The sequence below is a fragment of the Misgurnus anguillicaudatus genome, unplaced genomic scaffold, assembly GCF_027580225.2.
Source record: "Misgurnus anguillicaudatus unplaced genomic scaffold, ASM2758022v2 HiC_scaffold_29, whole genome shotgun sequence".
NCBI classification, from domain to species: domain Eukaryota; kingdom Metazoa; phylum Chordata; class Actinopteri; order Cypriniformes; family Cobitidae; genus Misgurnus; species Misgurnus anguillicaudatus.
The window spans coordinates 9,238,926-9,253,518 of record NW_027395279.1 but is presented as its reverse complement, the minus strand read 5'-3'; the positions used below and the strand labels follow the sequence as shown (position 1 = coordinate 9,253,518).

The following is a 14,593-nucleotide window of genomic DNA, read 5'->3' as shown; positions in this document are numbered from 1 at the left end:
CACGAATTATCTTTTATGCTAGTTATGGACACTTCTTTTTCTTATTTAGTCTAAAGTATGCCCATAAATTAAGAATTCGTTCCCAATATTCAACAGTTTGTTCCTTGGAATTAATTATTATATTTTGTAATTACTATTACAATTATTATTACTTCAAATTATGAATTAGCTTCGTAAAACATGTGGATGTCGTGGAAACAAATTGTTAATTTGAATTATATCCGGAGCTCCATGTCAAACTGGATCTAAGATATAGCTAACAAACAACTGTATGTAAATACAGAACAACACACTACAAAAGTTACTACATCATTTTAAAATATTATTTAAAAAAAACTTAACCAAACCATTAAGCAGACTTAGAATTTAGATGTAGGCAACAGTAAATAATAATAATAATAATAATAATAATAAATAATTATTCTTCTAAATATCAATAAGCGTCATTAATAATAAAAATATTACAAATTGTCATGAAATTATTAATGTGTCTTTAATCCCACTTTTTAAACTCCCAAATAAAACAATTTTGTTTCTTTCCACTTCCCCAGTTTCTCTTCTTTGCCGTCTTCTGTGTGTCCATGTTGTAAAATGAGGTCGTGGGGGAGGCGGAGACTTGAATTTATATGGGCGTGTTATTCTAATGACGGTCGTTTTCAGCGGCGGCATTTATGAAGGGCAGGTATTGCTTACACCTGAATTTCAAAGGTACGCACAGCTTCATAAATCAGGCGGTGAGAGGAGTGTACACATAATCTTAAGCCAACATATACACCCGTTTCTACTCGAGAATGATAAATGAGGGCCATTTCTAAAGATAACTAAACTTTAAACACAGAAAACCTGTTTGGGAATACATATGTTAATAACTTGCAACTGTCCATATTGTCTCCTAGATCTCTTATTATTTTAGAAAGCATTTTCAAAATGCCAAGCTAAACCCATGAAATGGGAAGGAACACGTCCGGGTCTTATACTCGCACCCAACCATCAAGTTATTTATGATCAACAACACGAAGGCAATGATTCTTTAACAGGTGAAATCCAGGCTAAAGTCTCATAATCTAATTATGAGCATCAAAGTTTGATTTCGGTCAATGATGTGATATTGATTTTAATTTTTGACATGACCTTAGTCTATATTACACATATCGAGGTTATTTTTTGTGTAGTAAAATAAAATTATTTCAGCTGAGTTTTCACAGGCAGGACCACACACTGCAAAAAATGACTTTCTTACTTAGTATTTTTGTCTTGTTTTCGGTACAAATATCTAAAAATTCTTAAACTAAGATGTCTTTTCTTCATGAGCAAAATGACCCAAAAAAATAAGTCTAGTTATTAGACAAAAAATATCAAATTTTAGTGAATTTGTGCTAAAAACGAGCAAAAATATCTGCCAATATCGAATTTTATTTTTGTGACTGATTATATTTTTGCCAATAACCACTAAACACCTTTTCAGTGCTAATTATCCATTGCGCATCTTTAGTAAATATCAACATCGTTATTTATCGCCAAAATGATGGCGTGCGTTGGCACAAGCTGTTAGTAAATCTGGCCCTTAAAATGAAGGTAAAAATATGTTTATTTCAGATGGTTAAGTAAGCAATAAGGTACGAGAGGCTGTGCTGTATCGTGAATAAGTAACGGCTGAAGGGCGTTGTTAGGCACGACGCGAAGCGGAGTGCCTGCAACCCCTTCAGCCGTTACTTATTCACGATACAGCACTTGCCTCAAGTACCTTATTGCTTTTATAAAACAGTTACCACACAATATTAAAGTAAAAAAAAATATTAGTGCAACTTTCATGAAGTTAAATCAATAAAAGCATTCCTTCCACTAGAAAAAATAGTCCCTGACTGCGAACAACAACATGAAAGCTCAAATAAAAACAACAAACTGTTCTCAGACTTTGTCTCATTATATGTTTATGTGTTGCTAAGGGCGCAGTGATATTAAATAGAACCGTTGGGTGAAGCGGTCATAGCAGTGTTTTATCGTGAATAAAGCACACCTATTGACCAATCAGAATCAAGGATTGGAACTAACAGTTTTATAATTAAAGATACAAGTCACATTAACACCAGGCTCTCTCACCACTCAGTGCACTAAATCACCAGAATTCTAATCACATGCACCTGGTGCACCCATCATACACAAAGAGTACTATTTAAGCACACACTTCCCTCTGCCACATCATCTGGTTTCTGTTATGGAAAAGGACTCTTTACTCATTAATACTCCTTACCTGCTTTCTCCATACCCTCACCCCATATCCTCTAACTTTACCCAACTCCTCTACAATAATACTCACCTGAAACCCACCCCTGGAACCACCATCTGCATATCTCTGGTGTGTGTGTTTATCCTCACCAACCTGGTAAATAAAAGACATCTTAATTGTCAATTACCATATCAAAATCTCTCAATTCTATCAATGCTCACCAGCATTCCTTTACTTATCTGTGCATCAATATATCAATAGATAGTGAAAGGGACATTGTTTCTATTCTGTTACTGAAAATTGTTTGCATGTTTTTTAAAACTAAATATAACTAAACTTTTAACACAGAAAACCTGTTTGGAAATACAAATGTTCATAACTTGCAGCTGTCCTTATTGTCTCCTAGATCTCTTATTATTTTAGATAGCATTTACACAATGCCAAGCTAAACCCATGAAATGGAAAGGAACACGTCCAGGTCTTATACCTGCACGCAACCATCGAGTTATTTATGATTAACAACACTAAAGCAATAATCCTATAACAGGTGAAATCCAGGCTAAAGTCTCATAATGTAATTAGAGCATCAAAGTTTGATTTCGGTCATTGATGTGATATTGATTTTAATCTTTGACATGACCTCAGTCAGTATTAAAGATATCAAGGTTATATATTTTACAGAACATTTTTACAAGAAAGTAGGATGATGATGCAGGTACATACAGTGCTTTTTAACAAATAGTGGTAGCATGTGGAGGACCGGGAGTGCCGCTTAAAAATAAAAGAAAGATTCAATTTAGTAATTTGATGATTTGAAAATAAAAATGTAAATAAATAACTTTGTAAAAGAAAAAATAATAGACACATGTAGGCCCAATCCCATTTCTACCCCTTACCCCTACACTTTCACTTACCCCTTTATTTAGTGAGTTTATGTGAAGGGCTAGGGATTTCTCAATTGTCTTTAGTTGGAGGGAAAGTGCACAATAGTACAGCAACATAGACAAATGTAAAAAAGTAAATGCAAATGGACTGGCAATCCGAAACACCGGGAGTTTTCCTATGCATGTAGGTTGGTAGTATTGATCAACTAGTAGTGGGTTACGACTGGCAGGGCTAACTAAGGAAAAATCTGAACAACATGCAAAGTTCTGTATCTGCAGTAAGACTGGCTGTGTCAATGATGTAGTTCACCCTTGAGAAATATTTGAATCCTGTCTGTAAAGAAATATGATTGGTGGGTTCAAATAAAGAATTCAAATGTGTGTCCTGTGATGGATTGATCATCTATACAGGGTGTACCCTGCTTGTGGCCTGAGATGCTAGAATAGGCTCCAACCTTCCCGTAGCCTTGCATACGATGAGCCCTCTTGGAAACGGTTGGTTGGATGGATGGATGGAGTGAAATTATTTGATAAGAATTTAGCAGTGCACTCACTGCTTTATTTTATCCTTTTGTGATTGTTAATGAATTATTAGGACTATGTAATAGTTTTATACTATTGTGAATTTTAGAGATCCAGCTGTGTTAGGGGCCATTTACATGTCACGTCTTTTACTTGCAAAATTATGTTATTTTAAATTAAGACACGCGGCAAGCGCGCTCAAGTAGGGAGAGCGACGTGGTGCAACATACTCTTTGTTTTTTTTCAGGTATGCCGGCACTGCATTGAGTTGAAAATTGTTCAAGTTCAGAATGTTGCACTGCAGGTCATGTGACAAGAACCCACCAATCAGCTTTACCCTTTACCTATTAATAATGTATCATGTAAACATTGTATCCTTACATATCACCAAAGAGTATAGAAGTACCAAGAGGCAAAACACAATAGAATGTTCCATTGCAACAAACGCACCCATGGCGGTCCTGCAGATTTTCCAGGCGCAGGTGCTGAAGGCCCTGGATGAGGGCAGCATGTATTTAAACACCTTCAGGGATCTGAGGGCAGCTACAGACTTCTCGCTGAAGGCTACAAAGTAGTCAGCGCAAGCCATCGGAGGCAGCATGGGTGATGAATTGCCAGCTGTGGTTATATCTCACTGAAAGAGGTCGACAGGAAGACGCTGCTCAACGCACCCGTTTCTCCATCTGGCCTGTTCGACGGTGTGGTGGACACCATCACGGAGCGTTTCTCGGAAGAAACGGAGCGGTGACTTCCTGCCTCGCTGCCCTGCGTCTCATGGCCTGGTGTGACCGCTGCTGTCAAGACATCGCTCCAAATCTGCGCCACGCCGGCCGGCAGTGCAACCCCTCGTGACGACGACCCTCGCAGCGAGAACTGACGTGGTGGTGCGTCATAAGAGCCCCTGGCAGGAATCCTTCAGGAAACGGGGTAATAAAACGGATATGGATATTGGGAAGAGTGCACGTTACAGTTACGAATGGATGTATGCGAGTGCTCTGACCCTGGTTCGATCCCAAGCTATTCAGTGAGGGTGCCCATCTTGGGTTGGTCACAAGGAAGAAAGTGGTCATGACGGAGGTGTCGCTAACGGGCTGGGGAGCCCTATGCAATGGCGTTTCAGCTTCGGGCTCCTGGTCGCAGACAGAGTGGTCATGGCATATTAACCGCCTAGAGCTCATAGCATCTATCTAGCACTGCAGAGCTTTATGATGTTGATCGGGGGCCATCATGTTTTTGTCAGGGCGGACAACACTACGGTAGTCTCATACATCAATTGCCAGGGAGCGGTGCACTCCAGGCCTCTGTTCAGACAGGCAGAGATGATGCTGCTGTAGGAGGATCATCATCTCCTTTTAATAAGAGCGACGCATGTCCCTGGCAAGATGAAGTGCAGACCTTGAGATCTCAGGCGAACGGCTCGAGAAGTGGAAACTTCACGTGTGTAGTGTGTGCGGGAACCACTGACTGCTGCAAAGTGTGCTTGATACGCTGAAGCTAAGCTATGCTAAGCGAATAGGAGATGTCGTGGGGTCTCTGTGAATGCTGAATGCTTACAGTTTGGACCTGTAGACTACAACATTACGCTGAAACCCAGAGCAGGTTATGTGCCTAAATCACTATATACGCCATTTAGAGCACATGTTATTTCAATCTCCGCTTTTTCCTTTGACAGCGCGGCGTCTACGGATGCACTAGTCCAGAGTGAGCTTTGCCTGGTGAGAGCCCTCAAGGCTTATATCGACTGCTTGGCGCCGTTCCAGACAGTGGAGCAGCTGTTTATTTGTTATGGGGGCAGCGCTAAAGGATAACCTGTTTCCAAACAAAGACTTTTTCATTGGGAGGTTGATACTATTTCACTGGCATACAATAGCCAGGGAGTGGAGTGCCCTTTGGATATTAGAGCCTATTCTACGAGAGCGATCGTAGCTCCATGGGCTTGGTCTAAAGGCGCATCTATCCAGGATTTTTGCTTGACTGTTGATTGGTCATCTCAGAACACCTTTGCTAGGTTTTACAATCTGCATGTCTTCTCCTTGGCTTTCCAAGTGCTTTCGGTGAGTACGCCCTCTACCTCCAGTGCCTGGTTTGTTATTTTATTAGGGCGTGTGTGGGGTGGTGCTACCACACCACTATTTTGTGAATATCATAGTGGCGAATGCTCTCCACCCGCTGGGTGTTTAAGTTGTGGATTTACTGCAAGAGTACCGCGTACAGTACTACTCCTTGGTTACTCAAATTATTTCCTGCATCCTTGGCGCCGGAAACTGTCTGCTCGCTGGATGCTTAAGTCATGTGTTTACTACAGTTGAATTATCTCCCATTGTCATGACTTTGGTCTTTCGTCTGTTCCGTTTCTTTTGTTTTTGGTGTGTGTGTGTTTTGTGTTTTGACAGTTCTCACGTGCGCGTCTGCCACCGGAGTGATCTCATTATCACTGATTTCATTTACCTGCGACATCCACCTGTTTCTCATTTGTCTCCCCATTCGTTTGGTATTTAAGCTCTCTGTGTTTTGTTGCTCCTTGCGAGTTCGTCATTGTTATGTTGATTTATTCTTGTCATGTCGTGTTCGCCGTTTTTGTTGGATTTATACATTTTTGACCTTTTTGTATTTTTTGCTCTGCCTGCTCTGTCTGCTTTCTCTCGTTCACCTCTCATTAGGACACCTCTCTCTGCCCTGCCGGTCTTATGCTCTACTGTCTCCCGTTTGTGACCGCTGCCCGGTAGCACTGAGTGAGCTCCTCTCCGCCGCTCTGCCGTTTCATTGGACTTTATGCTTTGTGCTGTCCAACGTACGAGCCCTGACACCCATAGTTTTAACACCGGACCTCGTCCGCTTGTTGGGTACTGCAATATGTGACTACAAGAATGCTGCGTTTATTGCTGCTCGCCTAGTTATTTAGATATCTTCCACAACCTGTGTGCCGGACGCCAGCTGCTCGCTAGGTATTGTATTTTCCGGACTATAAGTCACACTTTTTTTCATAGTTTGGCTAGTGACGCGACTTGTAAGTCAGTATGAATTCTTTTGACATATATGAACCAAAAGACAACATTATCGTCTACAGCCGTGAGAGTCCGCTATATGCTGCTCCTGTATTTATGTAATTCATTGAATTCAGTGATGTGGAATAACGATACTGCGAACTTGATGCTCGTTGGCTTGTTTTGTTTATTTAGCCTATTCAGCCTTACAGGTATGGTCCCGGTATAGCTGCCGCGCTTTTCCATGTCAAGATCCCTTTCCAATGAGCAGGTTGTGCTGGAAAATTTGTGAGATTTTATTAATGCATTTATGTCTTTGGCTTGCTCTATGCCCTAAACATGAAGGATGACAAGGACTTAACGCGCCGCTGCTCTCATTGAAAATGAATGTCTTCCGGCCACTTTGACGCTCTCGCCGGTGGCGGTATGAATGCACAGTTACTCTGCACTTTTGGGCGTTTTTCCAGACAGGGTTTAGATTAATCCAGGACAAGGCCTTAGTTATATCACATTTAGGTAGTTTTTACAGACAAACCTGACAAAAAGTGAGGCAAAACAATTGTCAAAACAAACTTTGTTATTAAAAATAATTATTTTCTAATTTCTACTGTGCAGACCATTTCTGTATATTTACAATTTTAAGGTATTAAAAATAAAAAATAAATACAATATTACAAAATAGCTTAGTGTTTAATGTAAATAGATTTTTCATTTTCTTTTATAAAGGAAACAATTCAATATGGTTCCTTACAAACCCATTTGAAAAATGCTTTCGAGTTATTTAACACTAAACTCTCATTTCTATTTATACTCCCCTTCATTCCTTTTATTTATCTATGCATATATGCCTGTTTGGTTGACTTGCTCTGTGTCTGGTAATGCATGGTCTGGTAATGCATAACAAAACTAGATCTATAACCACAATAGATAGTTAAACTAAGATAACTAAACTTTAACCACAGAAAACCTGTTCGGGATAACATATGTTTATAACTTGCAACTGTCCTTATTGTCTCCTAGAGCTCTTATTATTTTAGATAGCATTGTTAAAATGCCAAGCTAATCCCATGAACATGTCCTGTTCTTATTTCTTATTCACCTTATTTTCCACGACAACAAGGGCGGCGCCATTTCGCTCATTTTGTCAACGTTCTTCCGGCCGCATAGACGATGAGCAGCTGAGGCAGTGACTGAAGGCGACGCGTTAAGCTTAAAAAGCTCACTCGAGCGCCTTTATGTTTCTTTCTTACAAATTTTAAGCCAACCGAGGAACACCCTTATCCCAAGTAATGGGTCGACTACGATGTTCCGGTAACTTTAAACCACGCCGGGTGTTGAAAAGGTGGCCAGTTTCAGGTAAGCTATCTTAGCTAACTTTGTGCTCGTTCGCCTAAAGTTAGATTTGTGAAGTCCGTTCTACAAATACACTTAAGATCAGTAACATTAGTTTATAAAATGCAACTATTTGAATGGTTTTAATTGTCCACCTATATTTTTATATTTACGATAGTACAACGAGATATTATAGTACATTGCATTCTTACAGTAGCCCACGTGATTCCTACAAGTTACTGAGATTTCAGATGCTAGAATGTCAGTTCATTTCTCATTCAGATATTGACCTATTAAACAACGTATTATTTAACACTGAAGTTAAAGGCTGTGTGTATAATGTTACTGTCTCGTTTTAATGCATCTCTCTCTTACACACTGTTCTGTTTAAGTATGGGTGCCATTTATATATTAATTCTTATGATGCAAGTTTATTTTAAATACTAACATAAAACTGTTTATGGTTATATTGTTTTCACAGATGCATTGATGTGTAGTGAATACTACAACTAGTGATGCAGTGGACAACTGTGAGGATGATACAATCAACATCTTCCTAAACTGTGATGCAGAAACACAATGGGAGGATCCATCCGTCTCTGACCACAACTACACTTTAAAATCACAACTCAACCTGAAGCAACCTACATCTGATATGGGAAAACAATGGTGCAGTTTCCCTGACAGGGCTTATCCTGGTCCCAGGCTAAAATGCATATTTGAGCTACAATAATTTAAAAACAACTTTTACTGACATACCTCAACATATATGAGTGCCATTGTTTTGTCACAAGATGCGCACCAGTCTTGTTTTTTTGTAGGGTTTGCTTGTAAAAACTTAAATGTCCTAATATAATTAAATCCTAGTCCTGTAAACCCTGTCCGAGAAACTGCTTCAATGTGTTGAGCTGGCAGAAATGTACACATCTCTGCTGAGAAACAACCATCTTTGGTTCAGCTTTACACAGGGTTGATATTGCATCCATTACACAGTCGCCAAGCACTTTACCAGTACATACACCAACAGCTTCCAGATAAACACTTGGGATCAGCTCCTGATGACTCCGATAAAGCTGCGTCTTAATTTATTGCAGGGTGGTCTTGCTTTACATGTTGTAAAGTTACATTAAACCTTCATATGTGATCAGATGTCATGCAGTGATATTAAACATTTACAGTGTGATCAGATGTTCTGCAATTATCTTAAACCTTTACAATGTGATCAGATGTTGTGCAGTTATATTAAACCTTTACAATGTGATCAGATGTTGTGCAGTTATTAAACATTTACAGTGTGATCAGATGTTGTGCATTTATATTAAACCTTTACAATGTGATCAGATGTTGTGCAATTCGATTGATGGGACGATATAAGACTATCCGAGCGTCTTATGAAGTTTTCTCCGTGCTCCTTATTTAAAACATTAACAGCAGTAGCGATATTTGTCATTTGGCTAAAGTTATAGTGAACTACAAACAATCTTCTAACCCCCAAACTAACCACCGAATGCACTGTGCCATATTAGCAGCGGAAGTCGGTTGACAAAATGCGGAAGAGCGAAGAATTAAAAAGGGGCGTGGCGGAATAAGGTGAATAATCTCACGCAACCTTTGAGTGATGATCAAAAACACTAAAGCAATGATCCTATTAGGTATCCCATACAAAATCACATGAAGAAACATATTTTCCCCTTACAATTGTTTGACCCTAAAGTCTCATAATTATGTATGGAGGACCAAGAGTGCCCCTTAAAAAAGAATCAAATTTAATCAATTTAATGATTTGAACATAAAAATGTAAATTAATAAGTAACTTTGTAAATGAAAAATAATGGATATATTTAAAACTTTTTTGTAATTCAAGTTTTACAATGTATTTAAATGGAACAATAATCCTGTGTATTTGAAAATAATTTTCAATAGAAAACTAAATAAACAATTACAAATTATTTCATTCATGATATTTACATTTTCTGTGTTTTTCCCTGCTTCTATTAATGTAAGGTGCTTTGAAACAATTACCTATTGTGAAATAAAATTTAATTGAATTGAAATGAATCCTTAGGATATCATTCTGAAACATGGCTTTTCTTACCAATGCTGTGCTGACGACACGCAACTCCATCTCTTATTTTAACTAGTGCTGTCAATCGATTAAAAAAAATTAACTAATTAATCGCACAATCTTTTGAAATTAATCGCGATTAATCGCAATTAAAAGACAAACTTTTTGGATATGTAAATGTAAAACGTAAATAATTAATGTAAACTCAAGACAAAGAAACTATTTAAATTCAAAATATGATTGTTTATTGGAATTTTTGTTTAACTTGTAACACAGATTTTCTCATGTAAACAACATACCTGCAATAAACCATCAATATCCTCCAAATTAACTGTTGGCTTGAAAGCCATATTTATTACAGAAATAAAAACAGGCATGTAAGTGCCATTTGAATTTCAAAACAATCAATGCAAATAAAAAACAAAAATGATTTCCATGTTGAATTCTAAGTGGACTGCAAAAAAATTCCAAAGTATAGTCATTGCAAATATGGAAATTGGAAAATATAATAATAATAAAGGAATGAATACAAACAATTGTACTCATTGTAACGTTGTATTGCTGAGAGTTGAGAACATTAATTATGAAGTAAAAACTATTTTGCTTAGTCCTCCTTTACATTCAGCCAGTTGCTGAGACAGACCAGTCTGTTGACATTATCAGGGGACAATGTGGCCCTTTTCTTTTGAACGATGTGACCTGAGAGTGAGAACAGTCTCTCACAAGGCACCGTTGTAGCAGGGGTTGACAGATACTTGCATGCTATTGGTGCCAGCCTTGCATGTGTTGCTTCTCTCTTTTTCCACCACTGTAGTGGACAACCCTCCATGTGCAATTTGGGCTCTGCTTTGTAGCGGTTAAGACACTGTTCTATGGACTCTTCTTCTTCATCTGATTCTGAATCAGAAGAAACCAGCAAGACGGAGATCCTTCTCTTCTTTGGTGGCTGTTGGTCTGTTGTCTCTTTAGACTCTTGTTTTCCAGGACTCTGTGCCATTAACAGCTTGCTTAGTGAAGCCCACACCTCATTCCTTTCATCTTTGGGAAGACACTTTAGGTCTTTAAACCTTGGGTCAATTGCAGTAGCGATCTTCAGCCATGTGAGATTAGTGTTGTCCTTCCTTTTAGATAGGTCTGAAGTAAAATCATTTTTGAATTTTACTACATAGGCTGGATCATCCTCTGTGGACTCCATAATTTTGAACAAGTGGCACAAGGCTGGCAATACCACTGAGCAGGAGATGTACTGCTCTCCTCCCAGCAGTTCAGTTACATATCTGTAATGGAAAGCACAAGATGTTGCTATTAAATGCAAAGAAACTAATTTTGTGCCAGTATGTAACATGTACACTTACACTCTCACACTCACTCATTCTCTCTCTCTCTCTCTCACACACACACACACACACACACACACACACACACACACACACACACACACACACACACACACACACACACACACACACACACACACACACAATTGTATTTTATTTACATTACATTGTTCAACACCATATTTATTTCTTCTTCACCTTTAATAATGTTTTACACTAATCTTAACTTTTTTGTTTTACGCAGCATGCCTTGGCAGCGGGCACACAGGCACACACAGGTGGGGGATAGTGAAAACAGACAAGAGACGGAAAAAATAATATTAATCTACCTGCAAGGTTCAAGTAGTTCCTCCAGCTTTTGCAGTTTGGCGAGCTCCTGTGTAGTCAACATGGCAACATTGCTCTTTTGCTGAGCCAGGGTAGTGGTCAGTGGAGATTTGTTTCGCTGAATTCGCTTGGCCATCTCTAGGGTAGAATTCCATCTAGTCGTAACGTCCTGAACGAGAGATTCTTGTTTCTGTCCACATGCAACTTGCTGTTCCATTAGTTCGTGAGCGTTGGATGGACTATGCTTAAAGTGCCCAACGATCTTGCGACATTTAGCTAGGACACTTTCAAATCCACTGCCGTGAATGGAAACTGTGACAGTTCGTTGCAAAATGTGGGCCGTGCAGGGCAGGTGTTCAAATGGAAGTAGTCTCGCGGCAGCAACCATATTACGAGCACTGTCAGTGCCAAGTGTGCTTAACTTGTCCTCGATTTCCCATTCCCTTGCCACATCGAGAAAATGATCCGCACATGCCTCAGCGTACTGTCGTTCCTCAGTTTTAGACACGGTTAGTGCGAATGAATGCAATTTCCATTCTTTATCAACGAAGTGCGCTGTGATGCCTAAGTAGTTGTCATTGCTCACAGAAGTCCAGTGGTCCCCTGTCAGTGCGATGTGTGTCGCTTGCTGTAATGTGTTCATCCTCCGTGCCTTCTCATCGTCATACAAAGTGTGTATTTTTGACATGATGGTTCCTCTTGAGGGCATATTGTATGAGGCGTCTCCGGATGCAGTTCTTATGATGTCCCGCAGTCCATCGTCATCTACTATGTTGATGGGTCGGCAGTTTTTAGCTATCCAACTAACCAAAGCATTCATTACCTTATCACTTACAGATCTTGTCATTTTACCACGAACGCACTCCTGCAATTTACATTGGCGAGGCCCCGTAGAGATGGTTTCGGTGGGGTGTTTTGCTTTTAAGTGATATGCCAAAGACGAATTACTTCTGTGGTAATTAAATTCGGCTTTGCAAAATGCACAGATTACTTTTGTTTTATCCACAGAACCATCCGGCAGAGTTTTATATTGAAACTTTCCGTCTAAAACTCCTTCCTTGGTCTTATCCATATTTCTGTGCACGTTGAACACACATGGGCCACAACCGGAAATAAAAAAAACTGCAACCGCGTTAATTGCGTTAATTTTTTTTAACGCGTTAAATGTTTCAAATTAATCGCATGCGTTAACGCGCTAATTTTGACAGCACTAATTTTAACCAAACGATTCCACGGTTTCCACTCAGATTTCTGCCTCCTTGAGTGATGTTGCAGCTGAACCTTACAAAGACAGAACTGCTTGTGATCTCGGCAGACCTGACAATACAACACAACCTTATTCAGTTGGGCTCATCTACCATATCCATGTCCAGACAGCCGGTAACTTTGGAGTGATCATTGACGACCAGCTGAGCTTCACTGATTACATTGCTAACACTGCACAATCCTGTGAATTTTTCCTTTACAACATCAGGAAAATCAGATAATTTCTGTCCGAGCATACAAATCCTTGACCTAGTCCTAAGCAGACTGGACTACTGTAATGCTCTCCTGGCTGGCCTTCTAGCCTCCACAGCCAGACCTCTACAGATTATCCAGAATGTGGCAGGCAAAGTGGTCTTTAATGAACCGAAGAGACCACATGTCACACCCCTCCTTATCAATTTACATTGGGTCCCTGTAGCTGCCCGCATCAAGTTCGCACCTCTATACCTACACTCACTTATTCGGTCGTATGTGCACTCCAGATATCTGCGCTCTGCAAGCGAACGGTGGCTTGTGGTGCCATCACAAAAGGACACACCTTCTTCTGGACTGTTCCCCGTTGGTGGAATTTTCACAGGTTGGAGCGGACCACCACTACCGTGAGTCACGCTCCTCCCTCTGTTTCCACCCTGAGGAGGTCCCAAAACACCCCAATGAACAAACAGACGAGAGATATAAAATTTAACAAGGTTTATTGAAAAAAAGGGGAGGGGGAAAGAGGGGATCTAAAAAAAAGCAACTTCTGGAACCAGGAGGGGGGCTGACATGGATGCGCTCGTCCTCCTGGATTTAAAAGGGGCGTGGAAGGGGACGTCTCTTATTTGGCCTCGTGAACTGCAGGTAAGTACTCCAGACTTGACTTTCTCTTCTCACCCGTAAACTGCAGGGGATTTTCTCCAGACCCGTACTCCTGGACTCACAAGAGGATGTAACAGGTAAAGGTATACAAGTAAGTACAATGGCTCTTATGTTCGGGTGTACAGAGGGTATACAGGTAAGTGCACTGGGCTCTTAGCTTTGAGACGTTCAGGAGGTATACGGTCAGCACACTGAGTTCTCAGCGTTGGGTGTACAGAAGTTGTCGAGGTAAGCATGCAGGTACATATCACAGCTCTTAGCTTCGGGCGTACAGAAAATATACAGATAAGTGCACTGAGGTCTACAGGTGAATATACTGGGCTCTTAGCTTTGGGCAGACAGGAGGCATACAGGTAAGTACGCAGGCTTTTAGCTTTGGCTGTACACAAGGTTTTACAGGTGGGTATACTGGGCTCTTAGCTTTGGGCAGACAGGAGGCATACAGGTAGGTACATGTGCGTTAAGCTTTAAGCATACGGGGGGTTTTACGGGTGAGTATACTGGGCTCTTAGCTTTGGACAGACAGGAGGCATACAGGTAAGTACATGGGGCTTTTAGCTTTGGGCGTACAGGTGGGTTTTTACAAGTAAGTATACCGGGCTCTTAGCTTTGGGGAGACAGGAGGCATACAGGTAAGTACATGGGGCTTTTAGCTTTGGGCGTACAGGTGGGTGTTTACAGGTAAGTATACTGAGCTCTTAGCTTTGGGCTGACAGGAGCCACACAGGGAAGTACACGGGGCTTTTAGCTTTGGGCGTACAGGTGGTTTTACAGGTGAGTATACTGGTAAG

General features: G+C 40.2%; 2 protein-coding genes across 2 annotated transcripts in view; one reads left to right on the top strand and one right to left on the bottom strand.

The window, feature by feature from the left end:
• The window catches only part of LOC129436618 (synaptonemal complex central element protein 2), a 121,857-nt gene that overhangs the window by 90,771 nt on the left and 16,493 nt on the right, over positions 1–14,593 (top strand). The window lies entirely within an intron of this gene.
• Positions 10,091–12,844, bottom strand: LOC129447654 (E3 SUMO-protein ligase ZBED1-like). Its single transcript, XM_073865006.1, has 2 exons — positions 11,681–12,844; positions 10,091–11,291 (listed from the first exon to the last, which is right to left on the bottom strand). Exons 1-2 carry the CDS (start codon positions 12,748–12,750, stop codon positions 10,619–10,621), a joined length of 1,743 nt encoding a protein of 580 aa, XP_073721107.1. The 5' UTR covers positions 12,751–12,844; the 3' UTR covers positions 10,091–10,618.

What these genes read in the sequence shown, in the direction of transcription:
- LOC129447654 (XM_073865006.1), bottom strand. Translation starts at nt 12,750, where the DNA reads ATGGATAAGACCAAGGAAGGAGTTTTAGACGGAAAGTTTCAATATAAA. An exon ending in GAACTACTTGAACCTTGCAG is followed by an intron (nt 11,292 to 11,680) that starts GTAGATTAATAT and finishes TTTCCATTACAG; the next exon opens with ATATGTAACTGAACTGCTGG.